The sequence below is a fragment of the Erpetoichthys calabaricus genome, chromosome 8, assembly GCF_900747795.2.
Source record: "Erpetoichthys calabaricus chromosome 8, fErpCal1.3, whole genome shotgun sequence".
Classification (NCBI taxonomy): Eukaryota; Metazoa; Chordata; class Cladistia; order Polypteriformes; family Polypteridae; genus Erpetoichthys; species Erpetoichthys calabaricus.
In genome coordinates, this window is record NC_041401.2 from 160,201,862 (window position 1) to 160,220,931 (window position 19,070).

Genomic DNA, 19,070 nt, shown 5'->3' on the forward strand with positions numbered 1-19,070 from the left:
AACACTACAAAGTCCATGAGGCCCTGCTGGAACTCGGGGCACAAATATGCTGTCCGGAGGGCTCCTCCTACCGGCCTGGGGGTGACGACCGGAGTCCATAGCCGGTCGTCTGTCACAATGATCATCACGGGTCATTTATTTAACTGTAAAGTGATTTTGATAAATATCTATGCACCCAATGTGGATGATAGGGACTTCATCCAAAACATATTTGCTTCCATTCCTAATGTGAACACTCATAAAATTATAATGGCTGGTGACTTTAATTGTGTTTTAAATCCAGACGTGGATAGGACATCTAACACTGCAAAAACAATTAGACAGTTTGTAATTGATCACAATCACATCAGACCCTTGGCGATTTCTAAACCCAAACTCAAGAGCATATACCTTTTTCTCACCAGTACATCACTGTTACTCAAAAATTGACTATTTCTTTATAGATAACAATTTCTATTTGCAATTAAATTTTGCAAATACGACAACCCATGTCTCTTTGATCATGGAGCTCAAATCAATTTGCCCCACATACGTACCTTGCAGCTGGCGTCTTAACCCACTGTTATTAGCAGGCGGGAACTGTACAGAGTTTATATCAAAGCAAATCAATTTTTTTAGACACCAATGTATCCTCAGGGGTCTCTGCAGGAATACTCTGGAAACTCTGAATTAAAATCTTGCAGTACTTCTTTATATTTCTTGCTTTGTACGCTTGTAAATATAAGTTATTGCCAATATACTAACAACCCAATTGTGCTCCATTCACTCAGAATATGGAACCAATGTCAGATGTACTTCAAGATAGAGAAGCTTTTATCTGTCGCACCTCTGCACGATAACCACCTTTTCTACCCTCTTCCTCTCTCTGACCTTTTTATTATTTCTACTTTATTTTCAATGGTGATTGTTTTTCCTCTTCTTTACTGTATCACCAGCACTTGCATTAGATTTGTGTTTCAGAGACATTCTTGAAGGGTGAAGACGAAAGGTTAAGATGAGCTCTTCTGCACAGCACTGTACAGCTATCACAGCAGGCAGGCATTCCTCGTCAGCATGTCTGGTGTACTGACGAGACAACTTCCTGCTATGTACGTAACAGTACAAGCAGGCTTGCTATTGAGAATGAATGGGAGTAGCGAGGGGCGGTTCACCACCCACCCACCACACAGTCACCTCCACCACAGTATGCAGCCTGCAGCGTGCGTCTGCCCGCCCACCAAAAATGAACACGGTGCGGCCAAAGGCATGTAATGAATCGCCCACCACCATCCCCCATTCAACAGGCAGCTACCCGAAGCACACTACAATGCTACCCCCCTGCTGCCCCGTTCACCCTCAATGGCCTCTGTTCAGCCACAACCGGGTCACCACTTGCAGCATTACCAGCCGCCCACCGAAACGATTCGGGGGGAGCCGTGTGTAGTGGGCGGGCAGTGAAACGCCTTACACCGCTCCATTCAGCCTGCGTCCAGTCAGGAGCAGTAGCTGGCGCGGCGTAGTGGGTGGACAGCGAACCGCCCCATTAAGCCTCTGTCCTGCACATGAGCGATAGCTGTGGCCCCAGTGACTATGGACCATGGGTCACCGCTCGCTTGCCGCTGGGAGCCGCTTGAGGGCACTACACTGCGTGAAAGGCGAAATCACACCCCTCCAGCCACTACTTGCAGCATCCTCCGGCCAAAGATGACAGAGCGACAGTTAATGAGGCGCTTGCATCATAGCTGCGGCCTCGTTTGTAAGTCGTAGGTTGGATGTCCATAACCTGGGGACTACCTGTATTTGAATTTGGAAAAAATCTAATTCTTACTTAGAACATGTGTGCAATTTTTTTTAAAACCTGGCACAATCTGATCAATAACATTTTAGAATAAACATTTAAATTGGAGAAATGGATTTTCTCTCCCTTTTTCCCCCCCCTACTCTTAAAGTTTTACTGTTTGTTGGCCTTTCTCTCTTTCTCATGGGTGGGGGTTGATTTGATCTTAGTTTTGTTAAGTTTGACTTGCTTGTATGGAATGTTACTTGCTTTTAATAAATTCAATAAAACATTAAAAAAAAAATGAGTCTCAATTTTGTGTAAAAGCATGTGTTTGCAACGTTAAGGAAAACTGGTGTGCTAGAAGAAACCCACGTGAACACAAGAAGAAAGTTCACACAGTAGCCATTCATGGTAGGAAATCAGTTAATTTTAATGTAGACTGCATATATTTATGATCCCAGAATGCTGTTAAAATTTACATATATATACATTTAAAATAACATGCAATGACTGGCAGTACTGAATGCAAAGTATGCATAAAAATGCATATATATAATATATTGATTTATGGTTTAGTTTTGTTAATCAGGGCCCCAAGTGCTATGGAGTGACAGGGATACTCATTTATTTTTAAATCCAAAACTTATGACAGTGATTTATAATTGCTGAGACAAAAATGATGAAGTGTTTTGGTTATGAAACAGTATAATCCACGCTTTTCAGGTCTCAAAGGCTGAAATCAGGGGAATGTAAGTTACCCAAATGTTCAGACAGACTCTTCATAATTTAGTAATAAATAAATAAATTATATCCCTCTCTCCATATTAGCCTTATTGAGTTTGCTCACCCCAGAAATGAGGCTGTCATTAAGGCAGAGAAGGTTGGTCCTTTATACTCTATTTAGAACAGTAGTATTGCTTTAGAGGTAACTATAATAACTTGAATGCATAGAAACAGCTTATCAGATTGTGGATTGTGGAATGTTGTGTACCAGCATTCAGATATGAGCTGTTGGACATCCCATTCCAAAACCATGGGAATTAATATAGGGTTGGTCCCGCTTTTTCAGTTATAACAGCCACCACTCTACTAGAAAGGCTTTCCATAAGATTTTGGAGTATATCTGTGAGAATTTGTGCCCATTCAGGAAAACCGTCATTTGTGAGGTCAGGCAATTGGCATTCCAGTTCATCCCAAAGGGGTTCAATAGGTGTTGAGGTCAGGACTCTATGCAGGCCACTTAAAGTTCCTCCACACCAAACCCCAGAAACCATATCTTTGTACACAGGGGCACAGTCATTTTCAAAACTGTTGTACATTGTAGCATTACCAATACCCTTCACTTGGAACCAAGGCTCCTAGCCCAAACTTTGAAAAACAGCCCAAGACCATTATCCCACCTCCACCAAACTTTATAGTAGGCACAATGCAGTCCAGAAGGTAGCGTTCTTGTGGCATCCAGATTTGACCATTAGATTGCCAGAAAGTGAGGCGTGACTCATCACTCCAGGGAAAATGTTTCCACTGTCCCACAGTCCAATGGTGGTGTGCTTTTCACCACTTCAGCCACTTCTTCGTATTGTTCATAATGATATTAGGCTTGTGTACAGCTTCTCAGCTGTGGAAACTCAATTTTATTAAACTACCAATATACAATAGACAAAATTGTGCTGAATTTGATTTCAGAGGCAGTTTGGAACTCTGTTGTGAGTGATTCAACAAAGGATATGTGATTTTTACATGCTATGCTATATAGCACTATTTGTGTTTGTGTGATTTACCACTTTGTGGCTGAGCAGTTCTTGCTCCTAAATGCATCCACTTCACTGTAGTAACTTAGAGTTGTTGGGGAAGATCCAGTAGAGCAGAAATTTAATGTCCTGACTTGTGGCATGGGTGCTATCCTTTGACAGTACCACATTTAAGGTTACTGTGCTTTTTGGTATGACCCATTCCATTGCTGGTGGAGATTACATGGTTATGTACTTGATTTCATGCACCTGATAACAATGGGTGTGGCTGAATCACCTGACCTCAACAATTTGTAGGAGTGTTCCCATACGTTTAGTCATATAGTATAGTTTCTAAAGTTCTGAGTTATTGAAGGAGAAATGTTTCCAAACCTGTGTCAGTTGTTTAATGCCATAGTTAACTCTTGGCTGTAAAAGAGTTTGCTGTTCAATTAGCCATCTTTTCTAGTATCAATTTCAAAACATAGTTCTCTCATTAGCATTATATTTGTTAGTGAGTCTGTGTTTTTAGATGGAAAAAAATGCTGAAACCTTTATTTTGCCTCAGTTGAGAGTCTTATGAGATCAATTAGTGTTTTCTGTATGGGGACCTTAATAGCATACAAGTAAGTTTACAGTCCTGCATCAGTAGTAGGGTGTTGTACTGTGTTAGCCATTATGAATGTAGTGAGAAATCAAGCAAAATGACACCTTTATTTGCTAACTAAAAAGATTACAATATGCAGGCTTTCAAGGCAACTCAGACCCCTTCTTCAGGCAAGATATAATACAAAAACTGGAGTTCCCTGTGTTTATATAGACACCAGGACAGATACAACATTGGAAAACCTTTAAGTGAGACATCTTAAATGTAAAAAATGAATAGACCTCTTCCGGCTAAGATTCATTAAGCAAGAGAGGAGAACAGTGTATAGGCAAGATCTTTGGATAAGATAACTGTCCAACAAATATAGAAACCAATGATTAAATTATGAGCAAGTGCAAATGAAACAAAAAGTGGCACATGTGGTTACCAGAAAGAACTTGAAACTACAACTGGCAAATTTTAATATCTAGTATCATCAGAAAGAAATCAAATGTAAACAAAATCCAATCATCCATCCATTTTCTAACATGTTTTGTTATCTAATGACAGCAAAGTAACATAATAAAGAAGGGTAACATTCATAAAAGCATGTACACAAGGCAGGAATTAATCCTGGATGGAACTTGAGTCCATTGCAGTGCATATTAGTCACACATCCATACTCACTCTCACAGGAAATATTCATACATTTTTGGGGAGAACTATCATGGCTAGCTGTGTAAACAGTGTCCTTATTAGCACAATGAAATGGAGAAACTCTTAAAATTTCTAAATATATGGAAAGAAGGGATTCCAGCTTGAATTTGAATGTCACAATAGGCACTGCCTCAAAATCAGGTGTATGAAGACATAGAGAGCAGGGCCAATAACCCTGAATGAATATGTGATTAGAGTTACATAATTGGATTTTGAAACCGCAACAAGGCCAGCGTGGATCAGTAGTGACTATGTAACAGGTTTATGTAGTGTGAACAACATATTGAAATATTCTTGAGTGTAGTAACACACTGCTTTCTAATGTCCTACTTTAAAATTTAGAATGTATCCTGGAGTTCATTGATCATAGAATGTCCTATTTTTTAGTTGTTGCTGCAGTTGAGATACTTGCATAATATGTTACAGGCTGCTATTTTAGTACTTTGTGATTCCCTGAAATGGCTGGTTTATTACATAGAAACCTTTACTTATTAGTGCTGTAATTTTACTTTCAATAAGCATGAGTGAAATACATGTAGTAGACTGGCTAAAATAAAAGTATGGGGGACTGAACTCTTCGTCTTACCCATCCTGCGTAAAGCATTTGGTGTGAATAAATTCATGGTGACCTACTTTTTGTGTTGGTGTTGCACGCTATGCTTTTCTTCTGTGGGTGTTTAAGTACTGCATACTTTCTTCCATACCAATCTGCATCACTTAATGCTGTTGTGAAGAAAATGAGATTCTTCACATTTGTAAATGTTTGTTCTAGTGGCTATTTTTACACTAAAGTGTAGGCAGTTATGACATGCTTCACTCTCCAGAGAAAAGCTGCTTTAGAAATCTATGGACTGACAGTCTTAGGGAATATTTAGAAAATCCTTTGTCTTGTATTAATGGAAGTGTATTTGTGGATTCTTTTATGTACCATCTTATTCAGGGTTGTCTTTTCCTGAAACCCCCTGCCCACACCCCTTTTGTTCAACTTCTGGTCAATCCTGCTTAATGGCCCTTATAGTGTGGTGGCATGCAAGACAAAAGGTTTAAATAAATGAACGCTTTAGTTTAATGTTCATTTTTATGAGTTTGATTCCATTTATATTAATGCACAGCTCAAAGATAATGGCAAGCAGCCTGAAGTTAACTGCTTTGTAATGCTTCAGAGTCCCTGCCTCCCCAGCTATCATCACCCTTGACTTCTTACACTGAGACTTGCCATATAACTTTTGCCATTCATTTTCTTCATTTCTTTGATTGTGTTGTTAAATCTTCTCTTTTTTCATTTTTGTGTTTTACAGTTGATGGTCTGTGCTTCCTGATCAATTTTGGAGCCTCCCCCTCCTCTCCTCCTCCTCCTCTTCCCTCCTCACCCTGTACTTCTTGTATGATCTTTAGGTGCCTGAGAAGTCTGAGCTGCACCTTCCTTGTGGACTACTACCTTGTCCTATCTTACCCTTCATTTCAACATGGAAGTTGGCATGCGAGTTGTACGTGGCATGGACTGGAAATGGAACAACCAAGACGATGGTGAAGGCCATGTTGGGACCGTGGTGGAGATTGGCCGGCAGGGAAGTACCACTACACCAGACAAAACAGTGGTTGTACAATGGGATAGTGGCACCCGAACAAACTACCGCACAGGTTACCAGGGTGCTTTTGACCTGCTCCTCTATGACAATGCACAGATTGGTATGTGGCTTAGGGAAGGGTGGGTGGCTTGACCAGCTAAGGAAGGTCTTTGATTTGGCTCCTGAAGTAAAAGTAATAAAGCAGAATGTAATCAGTGTTCATAGAAGAATTGTGACAGTGAAAATAAAATATATTTTAGGTTTTTCTGAAATTTAATAAAATAAAGTACTGAATATTGCATCTCCTGTTTGGCAGCATTTAAAGTTTAACTTAATTATGTATAACTTTTCTTCCACTTTTTATTTAATTTTTTTATTTGTATTAATATTTAATTTTGAATTCCAGGTCCCAGCATCTCTATGCGATTCGAGTGGTGATTGATAGTTGACTGCTAAGCATTGAACTAAGTTGCAACGTTTCAGATCTTAAACTCTGAAACAGGTTATCTGAAGCATTTAGTGACTTTTTTGGTTAATAAGAAGTGATGATACCAGTATACCAATGTTACAGATATTTTCATTTTCTTTAAGAGTGATGCTGGAGAATTTTCTGGTAGATGTATTCTGCCATTGTGTCTTTTCTTTGTTGAAAAGACATGAGTTAACTAAGACAGTGGTGAGAGGGAAACTGCTTTATAAGGGAACTGCCATGAAGATCTAGGAAAAATTTAGGAGATCGATTAGCTTAAGAAAAGAAAGAAAATGAAACTTTGTATAGCTGAATGGAGGTGTTTACAGTATGTAGAAAAACAATTGACCCTTGCAAGGTTACTGATACTGCTGTATCAAGTAAAATTACCAGCAGAGGGTGCTGCTGTGACTTGTTTAAATTGGACAATCCAATGCACAAATTTGCTGAGAGACCAATAAGATGGCAAAGAATTGCTTTCTGTACTAGTGACTGAAGGTCTCAAGGCATCCTGGGGAGCAGGATTAAATTCTTTGGACATCAGTCGTTAACTTCTATAATTGCAGCATCACAAATAATTAGAAAGGATTATCAGTAGTACTAGAGTTTTGTACCGTATTAGCCATTATGAATATATTAAGAAGTCAAGCAAATTGACACATCTTGCCTGAAGAAGGGGCCCGAGTTGCCTCGAAAGCTTGCATATTGAAATCTTTTTTAGTTAGTCAGTAAAAGGTGTCATTTTGCTTTACATCTCACTACAAAAGATTAACAGAAAAGACATGGCCTTTTCTATTGGAACAGATTATTTCATAAACGTAGAAAGTTGATTTCTAGACAATTCATACCCATAATAAATTCACTATCAAGCATGGGAAACATCGTGATTTTTCTGTCTTTCCAACAAACTGTTCATGATTCTCCAGGTGTTCGCCATTCCAACATTATCTGTGATAGCTGCAAGAAGCATGGCATCATGGGAATGAGATGGAAGTGCAAAGTCTGCTTTGATTATGACTTATGCACTCAGTGCTACATGAACAACAAGCATGACCTGTCCCACACCTTTGAGCGCTATGAAACCGCACACTCCCAACCGTAAGTACCTCTGTGATAACACTGGTAAATACCATACACTCTTTCGTCTTTATTTTAATATTGAGCGTGAAAAGGAGAATTAGGATGTTTCTAGAATGTGAGATATTAAGGCAATCATAATGGCATTACAGTAGTACCTACACCATATGGTTTCATGATCTAGAAGATGTATGCATATCTTGGTTTAAGCATGCAGGGCATTCTGTATTAATTCTGGGTGAGGTGCATGTACTGTTGGTGGGGACTGTGCTGTATAAGAGATCTGATATGTTACCTTTTCCAGTTCTTTTCTGGCAGGAGATTTTATTGATGTAAGACATGTGAAATTAATGTCCACACTACACTTAACTCCATAACTGTGGGGTTTGACCTACAATTATAAGAAATAATGAGTTGATGAATCTTTTCAGTATAAAACTAGTAACAAATTATATGCATGGCTTAACATTTACATCCAGTGAGTGATTTAGTTAACTGTTTTGAAAAGTGGAGCATTTTTTTTCCTAGTGACTTCATCAGATAATTGACTATCACATTTTGCTTTTTAAGTATTTATAAAAGTGAGTCATATTCAGAAATAAACAGCAATAACAGAAAAACTTAGAGCTAGATACCACAAAACTTAACATTACTTATAAACACAAAATTATCAATAAAGAAAATATTACTCAGATCGTACGACATAAAACAAAATTAGTATTTGCAAAATATCCCTAATAGGTTTGTGGGACTGAAATAGCTTTCATAGACAGTGGGTCCAACTCAAGTGATGAAAAAAATGGTATCAGTTGGTGTGCTATTGTTAATTATTGGTTGTGAAGGGTGTACAGCTAATTATTGGCTGTGAAGTGTCTACTGCAAATTGGAGTTCAGATTTCTTAAACATGATGTTTTTGAAAGTAGAATCTGGTGGAGACTTAAAATCTCTGAAATCTCAAGGTAAAAATGTTGATTGCAATGGCCCGTGATGAATAGCAGGTCATTGCAGTACGTTGACAATAAATTATAGTAACAGAGAAAATGTAATCTTTATGATCTGCAGGTAGCACATCTGTGAAATTGTTTTTAGTATAACAGAAATCAGAGTTTATTTATTGTATGCATTATGTGTCACCAGACCATAGCTACGGTGCATGTTTCATTAAATTCTACATAAGTTGCTAATGTTTTTTACTTTTATGGTCACAGACATCGTGCAACTTATCCAGTATGATTTTAAGGAACAGGAAAAGTAAACTGCTGAGTTTTGCACAACCAAAAGTGAACATGACCTTTCAGTGTTTTTCCTCTTTTGCTGTCAGGAGTGGCTATCAGATGAGTAAAAATACTAAAATCTACAAAAATTCAACTTGAACTAACCAGTAAATCTGAACCAGTTAACAAATCTCTAATTGAAGTTTCTCGGAACGTTTTTCAGTTGTAGTAAAGGGAATTTTTGAAATTTAAAAAATGTGTACAGTATGCTGTATTTGAGATATTTCAACAAACTGATCATTCCCAACAAATATTTTGAAGAATTTGCGCGCTAAATTTAAGCAGAATTGGTACACTGAGAGCTAGCTGAGTTATTTCACGTGGACAGACAGACAGACAGACAGACTGATGGACAGGTAGAGAAACATAGCAGTAGGTGCATTTCTGCTAAATCTACAAAACATTATATAAAACTTTAAGTAAAGAGTGACATTACAGGAGTGTACTGAATTATTAAAGAAGTTGTAATGCCAAAATTGCATTCCTCTTTTCTGTCCTGATGGTAGCACTTCAGTTAATCAAATGATATAGTGCACCTTACTGTATTAGTAACACCTCTCCTCAGCTACTATGGAAGTGGTAACTGTGTTTGCTTTGTCATATATGTGTTCTTTTTATGGTCTTATTTTGTGTAGAATAAGTAATGACATAACATGGCACAATATTCTCCAACCCACTCAATACTTTTCAGGTTTGCATGGGGTGCAATGTAAAAAGCAACTGTGGACATGGTGTCAGTGCATCACAGGGCATGCTAATGCTTACATTGACACTCACATTTACACAGGGCCAGTTTGGAAACACCAGTAAGTGTAGACAACCTGTCTTTGGGATGTGGAAGAAAAACTTCTACAGGGTACACAGTACACAGGGAAAAGGTGTAATCTTCACGTAGACAGCAGCTGGGTGCTGGGATTTGAATCTTGATCTGTAAGGCAGCAGTGCTATTCATGTGCCACTGCGCTACCTTTGAAGTAATAATAAAAGAGTAAAGTATATTGTGATTTATCCAGTTTTAACACATCGTAAGAACCATCGTGAGTTGATGGTTAGTTATGTCCTGATACATTACAACTAGTGGCGTTTTATCCACTGTGGTCAGTAGGGTGCAGTCCGACCTGTTTTTGCCAGCAAGATATAAGAACGCAAATTTACTTGAAAGTGATTACTTATTTTTTTATAGAATAAATACATTCTGATTATTTAATTTATATTCAGTGATGTGTTTGTCAGAAATTAGGTTGTTTATCGAATCAGAGAATCCAAGTTTTTAAATTACTGATAGTCGTAATCTGTATTAGGTTATCTGCCTGTGCTGTGGAGTGTCTTCTAACAGAGCCCTGAGGAGACCATCTGCATATCCTGATTAAAATTAATGCACTGATCATTAGCCAATCAGCAGTGCAGGTTTAGGCTAGCACGGTGAAGAGAATGCCATCTGATTGAATGACCAACTTTATTTGAACATGTTATGTCTATATGAAGACAAGCCCATTATTACAATCAACTTGTGGCAGGGTGTATCGATAGTACTTAAGTTCTCAACATCCAGCAATATTGTGTTCGGGGTTGAAGGGAAGAAGTCCTTGGTGTGCAATTAGTCTGTAATCAAGGGAAAGGATTAGGGCGGAACTGCTGTGGTCTGCTGCTGTGGTCTTGCACACATAACATCTAAGTATGCTTTTGTCATCATAGTTGCATGCTCCACTTGTTGGGCGCTAAGCGGCATGGCTTTTGTTTGAAAAGTGTTGAAGAGTTCTTATACCTAAAATATCCATATCCTAATTAATATCATTTTTCAAAGCTGATTCCACACTACAAGTGTAAGATTTCAGTGTTCAGCCAACAATAAGCAGTAATGAAATCCTTGTTTACCACAAGGGTATTTTGCAGACTATATGAAATCTCATCATTTAGGTACAATACAGAAAATCATTGGAAACAACAGTATGACTGACTGTACATGCCTACTGGGAAGGGAACCCATGCCATGTTGCTAGATACAACCATAGAATTGGAACAGGTTGTGCTTATTTTTTCCATGTCTACATACCAACCTTTTGGTAACGTAACTTTATGAATTAGAAAATACTCAAAACATGCATGAATAGCAAGAACCAATTGCCTGCCCTCATCATAAGAGCATGATATTGACAACATCTTATGTTAAAACAGTCAAAAAAAGTTTTGGTAAATGCACCTATTTATTCATTTTTATACTAGTACAGTAATTTGAAAACCCTGGGCCCTCCTTGTATGCTTTGAGATTATTATACAGAATCATCATTTTAGAATGTCTTTACTGTATATGCCAACTTATTTATTGATTCATCCATTTACTGATTAATCCAGCTAGGTTCTTAATTGGCAGACATACACTTGTGTTGTACAAATTGGGATAAATGACAGTCCTGGAAAGCAGTATGATGAAATGTAAAAGTCAACTCATCATTCCTTTACGCCTTTCTAGCAACATGAAAGAACCTGTCCTTCAACCTAATCAAATGTTGTCAGCTCAAGATTCATTCATCTGCAAAGTCACAGAGCAATGATTTCACCACTGCACTAGTCCTGCTAATAAAGTCCTGCAAAGTCACATAAAGTAAGTGCTCAAATAAATCATTTTACATTTTATTGATACATCACATTTAAAACGCATGCTTAACAAAACCACAGCCCAAGGAAAAAAAGAAGCTACAGGATTATTCATTATAAACGAAAGCACTTTGCACTATTTTTTGTGCTAATGAAAAGATTATAATTTAATCAACTAACTCTGTCTCAGACCTATCCTTAAAAACTTAAAAGGCATATTATTAACTCATTTTAAATGTTTATGTAAAAAGCCATGATTTTTTAAAAGTTATCAAAACATCAGTATTTTCTAAGCTGTTTTTCAGGGTCCTTTTCCACTTCAGACATCTGCAGGGTTACATCTTTTGACTTATTGTCATGCAGCTCTATAGATAGATAATGTTGGTCCACTCATATAAGTGAGCATTAATTCAAAGTGATCAGCCTATCCACTTTCTAGGTCTTAGTCTGAGCAATGGGACACAGAAACTATCCTAGCAGCATAAAAGTAAAAAGTGTGAACTACTCCCTGGATGATAAGACTTTTTCAGAACACTAGGCAGATGCAAAGACACAAGACTAACAAGCATGGCCTGGGTACCTAGAGAAACCCAAACTGATATGAGGAGAATGTGCAAATACCAGAGAGACAGTGACTTGGACTGGGAATTGAGACCTTTTACTAAAGCTATAAGGCAATAGTGCTAACTGCTATGCTGTAATGATCAGGATGCTAAGGTGATTCTAGCCTAAGTCATTATTACTCATTTTATAAGGAAATGTGTTTACTTAATGGGTTCTCACTTATTTGTTATCTCTGCTCAATGTCCTTTGTAACAGAGGTGCAAACTTCTTTCCCTTATTTATCCTTTGTAATTCTCTTAGATGAAAACAGCTAATATGAATTAATTCAAAGCATAGCTGTTAATGAAACAATAGGCCAATATTCATTAAGCATACACACATTCTTAAATTGTCATTTCTTCACAAGAGTAAAAAGACGGATGGAGAAATTGAATTAGAGTCACACTCTTATGATGGTTTTCAGATGTTATTGTAAAACAAAGTATTTTTCTCATCAATTAAATCTAAACCGAAAATTGTCATTAACAAGAAACTAATAAATTTAGTATCTAAAGCTAAAAGAAAACAAGAAAATTTATGCATGGTGTAATAAGCAGGTTCATCCGAGGTCCGTGCAGACACTGAAGCCTTCAGTGGACTGAATTCAGTAGGTAGGTTCAACAACCTTCTCAGTCGGTTATTCAGGGTTTCAAGGGCCAAGGTTATCTCACCAGGATTGGGCAAAATTCTGAAAACAAGGCTGGGCAGGGCTCTAGTCATTCACAAGGACCACTGCCACACACACACACCCCAAATTCACACACATTGACAATTTGCGATTGGCAGATATAATAGCTGAAATAAAAATTATCTTCTTTTGGCTGCCACAGTATCTTTTCCATATCTTCCTGTCTTCTGCATCTTGCTGTGTTATACCCACCACCTTCCTCATTTCCTCTGGCATGCCAGCTCTATCCTTAGCAACCTTTTCCCAATATACCCAGCATTTCTCCTCTGTACATATCCAAACCAACGCAATCTTGTGTCTCTGACTTTTCCTCCAAACCGTCCTACCAGAGCTGACCCTCTAATGTACTAATTTCTAATCCTGTCCATCCTCATCACACCAAATGCAAATCTTAACATCTTTAACTCTGCCATCTCCAGCTCTGTCTCCTGTTTTTCATCCGTGCCTATATCTCTAACTCATATGACATACAGTGGGGCAAAAAAGTATTTAGTCAGCCACCACTTGTGCAAGTTCTCCCACTTAAAAAGATGAGAGAGGCCTGTAATTTTCATCATAGGTATACCTCAACTATGAGAGACAAAATGAGAAAAAAAAATCCAGAAAATCACATTGTCTGATTTTTGAAGAATTTATTTGCAAATTATGGTGGAAAAAAAGTATTTGGTCAATAACAAAAGTTCATCTCAATACTTTGTTATATACCCTTTGTTGGCAATGACAGAGGTCAAACGTTTTCTGTAAGTCTTCACAAGGTTTTCACACGCTGTTGCTGGTATTTTGGCCCATTCCTCCATGCAGATCTCCTCTAGAGCAGTGATGTTTTGGGGCTGTCGCTGGGCAACACGGACTTTCAACTCCCTCCAAAGATTTTCTATGGGGTTGAGATCTGGAGACTGGCTAGGCCACTCCAGGACCTTGAAATGCTTCTTACGAAGCCACTCCTTCGTTACCCGGGCGGTGTGTTTGGGATCATTGTCATGCTGAAAGACCCAGCCACGTTTCATCTTCAATGCCCTTGCTGATGGAAGGAGGTTTTCACTTAAAATCTGACGATACCTGGCCCCATTCATTCTTTCCTTTACATGGATCAGTCGTCCTGGTCCCTTTGCAGAAAAACAGCCCCAAAGCATGATGTTTCCACCCCCATGCTTTACAGTAGGTATGGTGTTCTTTGGATGCAACTCAGCATTCTTTCTCCTCCAAACACGACGAGTAGAGTTTTTACCAAAAAGTTCTATTTTGGTTTCATCTGACCATATGACATTCTCCCAATCCTCTTCTGGATCATCCAAATGCTCTCTAGCAAACTTCAGACGGGCCTGCACATGTACTGGCTTAAGCAGGGGGACACGTCTGGCACTGCAGGATTTAAGTCCCTGTCGGCGTAGTGTGTTACTGATGGTAGCCTTTGTTACTTTGGTCCCAGCTCTCTGCAGGTCATTCACTAGGTCCCCCCGTGTGGTTCTGGGATTTTTGCTCACCGTTCTTGTGTTCATTTTGACCCCACGGGGTGAGATCTTGCATGGAGCCCCAGATCGAGGGAGATTATCAGTGGTCTTGTATGTCTTCCATGTTCTAATAATTGCTCCTACAGTTGATTTCTTCACACCACGCTGCTTACCTACTGCAGATTCAGTCTTCCCAGCCTGGTGCAGGTCTACAATTTTGTTTCTGGTGCCCTTTGACAGCTCTTTGGTCTTGGCCATAGTGGAGTTTGGAGTGTGACTGTTTGAGGTTGTGGACAGGTGTCTTTTACATTGATAACAAGTTCAAACAGGTACCATTAATACAGGTAACGAGTGGAGGACAGAGGAGCCTCTTACAGAAGAAGTTACAGGTCTGTGAGAGCCAGAAATCTTGCTTGTTTGTAGGTGACCAAATACTTATTTTCCACCATAATTTGCAAATAAATTCTTTAAAATCAGACAATGTGATTTTCTGGATTTTTTTTCTCATTTTGTCTCTCATAGTTGAGGTATACCTATGATGAAAATTACAGGCCTCTCTCATCTTTTTAAGTGGAAGAACTTGCACAAATGGTGGCTGACTAAATACTTTTTTTCCCTACTGTAGCTGGTCCCACTACCATTCGGTAGACCATCCCTTTCACTCTTGCTGATACCCATCTGTCACAAATTACTCCTGTCACCCATTCCATCCTGCCTTCACTCTCTTTTTCACCTCTCTTCCACAATCCAAATTACTCTGTACTGTTGATCCCAAGTATTTGAACTCATTCACCTTCACCAACACCTACTGACCTTCATTCCTCTCCTCTCTAGAGCATATCTTTACTCTCCCCAGGGTCTTCTCAACCTGCTTCCTACTCTCAGATCACAACGTCATTAGCAAACATTATAGTCCATGGGGACTCCTTTTTAATCTTGTCTTTCAATGTGTCCATCACCATTGCAAATAACAAAGGGCTCAGAACCAATCCCTGATGTAATCCCACCTCCACCTTGAATGCATCCGTCACTCCTATCGCAGACCTCACCATTGTCACACTTCCCTTGTACATACCCTGTACAACTCTTACATACTTCTCTGCCACTCCCAACTTCCTCATACACTACCACAACTCCTCTCGAGGCACCCTATCATATGCTTTCTCCAGGTCCATAAGGATGCAATGCAACTACTTCTGGCCTTCTCTGTACTTCTCCATCAATATCCACAGAGCAAACAATTGCATCTGTGGTGCTCTCTCCTGACATGAAACCATACTGCTGCTCACTAATCATCCCCTCCCTTCTTAACTTAGCTTCCACAACTCTTTCCCATAACTTCATGCTATGGCTCATCAATTTTATCCCCCTGTAGTTACTACAGCTCTGCACATCCCCCTTATTCTTAAAAAATCAGTACCAATACACTTCTTCTCCACTCCTGAGGCATCCCCTCACTTTCCAAGATTCCATTAAACAATCTGGTTAAAAACTCAACTGCCATTTCTCCTAAACACCTCCATGCTTCCACAGGTATGTCATCTGGACGCAAACAGCCTTTCCATTCTTCATCCTCTTCATAGCTGTTCTTACTTTCTCCTTGTTAATCCCTTGCACTTCCTGATTCACTATCACCACAACCTTCTCTTTCTCTCTAATTCTCTTCATTTACAGCCTCTCAAAGTACTATTTCTATCTGATCAACACACTCTCCTCACTTGTGAGTACATTTCGATCTTTTATCCTTTATCACCCTAACCTTCTGCACATCTTTCTCAACTTGGTCCCTCTGTCTAGCCAATCGGTACATGTCCTTTTCTCCCTCCTCAGTGTCAACCTCTCATACAACTCATCATACGCCTTTTCTTTAGCCTTCGCCACCTCTCTCTTCACCTTACGCCATATCTCTTTGTACTCCTGTTTACTTTCTTCATCTTTCTGACTATCCCACTTCTTTTTGGCCAACCTCTTCCTCTGTATACTGTCCTGTACTTCCCCATTCCACCACCAGGTTTCCTTTTCCTCCTTCCTCTGTCCAGATGTTACACCAAGCACCCTTCTTTCTGTCACCCTTACTACTTCTGCTGTAGTTGCCCAGCTATCTGGCAACTCTTTACTTCCACCCATTGCCTGTCTTACCTTTTCCCTAAACTCAGCCTGGTTGTCTTCCTTTTTCAACTTTCACCATTTGGTCCTTGGCTCTGCCCTCACTCTCTTCCTCTTCTTGATCGCTAACATCATGCTACAGACCACCATCCTATGCTGCCTAACTACACTTTCCCCTGCCACCACTTTTCAGTCTTCAGTCTCCTTCAGATTGACCCTCCTGCATAGGATATAATCTGCCTGTGTGCATCTTCCTTCACTCTTGTACGTTACCCTATGTTCCTCCTACTTCTTGTACATATTCACCACAGCCAGGTCCATCTTTTTCGCAAAATCCACTATCATCTGTCCTTTGTCATTCCTGTCCTTGGCACCATACGTACCCATCACTTCCTTATCCCCCCCTTTACCCTTCACCAACATGTCCATTGAAATCCGCTCCAATCACCGCTCTCTGTACCTTGGGTACACTTTCCATCACATCATTCTACTCCAGAAATCTTCTTTTTCATCCATTGCACGCCAAACTTGTGGGTCATATACGCTAACAACATTCATCATCGCACCTTCAGTTTCCAGCTTCATAATCATCACTCTGTCTGACACTGTTTTCACCTCCAAAACACTATTGACATACTGTTCCTTCAGAATAACTCTTCAATTCTCCTCCCATCCACACCATGATAGTACAATTTAATCCACCTCCGATCCACCTGACCTTACTCCCCTTCCATTTAGTCTCTTGCATGCACAATATATCAATCTTCCTTCTCTCCATCACATCGTCTAACTCTCCTGTTGGCTATCAGTACTGGTTGGGGGTGGCCGTTATTAACCCAGGCCTCAACCGATATGGTTTAGAAGTCTGTATTGCTGTCCACATATTGATCTGGCAGAATTTTACACTGGATGGCCTTCCTGATGTAACCCTCCCCATTTGTCCAGGCTTGGGACCAGCATGAAGAAACATACTGGTTTCTACATCCCCTGTGGCTGGGTTATAGCTAAAATAAAATTAAATAAGAAAATGGAAATCCTTTGTAATTAATTCCTTATTTGAATGAGCATATCTGGCTGTAGTTATTTTCATGAAATGGGACAGAGCTATTCAGTTATGACAAATGGTAGGGGAAAACTAGAAGTAAAAATCAAACTGAATTAGAGCAACAGACCATTATGGATATCAGGTGAATGTGACACTCTGTTAGTAAATTATAGGGTGATATGATTTTCAAAGTCCCAAACTGGGACACTTGTGTAGCAACATGTATGCCCATGCATAAAGCCCATTGTGCCCATTGTTTGTCTCATCATCAACAGAGAGGGTTCTGGGCACAATTTAAAAAAACAAAAACAAACACCTTCACAAACAAAACTATACAGTGCTTGATGTGAAAACAAATAAATGACAGTGCTATCTGTTTTTATCTGCTTCTTGGTTGTCTTCTCAGTGCTGTTCAAATTTAACACAAATTCTTAATTAAGCTTTCCCTGTCAGAGTTTTGACCACTAACTGGGATCTGTGGTATTTAGTTCGCTTTGTCTTTCTAAACATACATATTGTGCGGATGTTTGTTTCGGCAGAGTAACGTTTTAAAAAATGGGCATTTTGATATTCTTAAGTTTTTATCTCAACGCATTACCCAAAATATGTGACTGTCCCTATATACTGGATGTTTAGAAACCCTTGTAAATTATAGTGACAGTGAAATAGTGAATCATTGTTATGTGCAGATAATGGAACTGTGAACTTGGTTTAGTGCAAGGTAAATAGTACTGCACTGACAAAATGTTTATTTGCTCTGTGCATAGTGGCTTACTCACCATAGGGTACCTTATCCATATACTTTCCTTGCTTGCATTTTCTACATTTATGGTTAGTAAGATCATTTAACTTACCTGTTACTAATTAAAGCAACAGGAGGAAGAAGATGAATGCAGTGGTTTCTGCATGCAACTTACAGGATATGCTAATAAGAAGATTGCTGTTGTGCATGCACAAGCAGCTGGCAGTGAAAGCGACTTCCTACCCAGCACATGCAGTCTGTTGGGTTTTCATGAACTTGTTTGAGGACTTCTTTGCCATCAGTAGGTTCTAATGGAGGTGAAGAAGAGGGAAATATACATGTTAGTGAAACCACTCTCAACATGAAACTGAAATTGTGAATTAATTTATAATTGAAGTCACACAGAACATTTTTCTGTTTTTAAGTAGATCCATCCATTTTCCAACCCGCTGAATCCTAACTACAGGGTCACGGGGGTCTGCTGGAGCCAATCCAGGGCAACACAGGGCACAAGGCAGGAACCAATCCTGGGCAGGGCGCCAACCCACCGCAGGACACACCCACTAGGAACAATTTAGAATCGCCAATGCACCTAACCTGCATGTCTTTGGACTGTGGGAGGAAACTGGAGCACCCGGAGGAAACCCACGCAGACACAG

The 19,070-nt window shown here is 39.4% G+C and overlaps 1 protein-coding gene across 2 annotated transcripts in view; it reads left to right on the top strand.

Annotated features, from left to right (window-relative positions):
- Positions 1-19,070, top strand: part of mib2 (MIB E3 ubiquitin protein ligase 2) — a 201,051-nt gene that overhangs the window by 77,247 nt on the left and 104,734 nt on the right. The window contains exons 2-3 of one of the 2 annotated variants that reach the window (XM_051930372.1): positions 6,091-6,481; positions 7,756-7,927. In XM_051930372.1, coding sequence (XP_051786332.1) covers positions 6,259-6,481; positions 7,756-7,927 — 395 coding nt within the window. In that variant the 5' untranslated portion in view covers positions 6,091-6,258. The remainder of the gene's footprint in view (positions 1-6,090; positions 6,482-7,755; positions 7,928-19,070) is intronic. The other variant, XM_028807675.2, reaches the window with a different exon arrangement.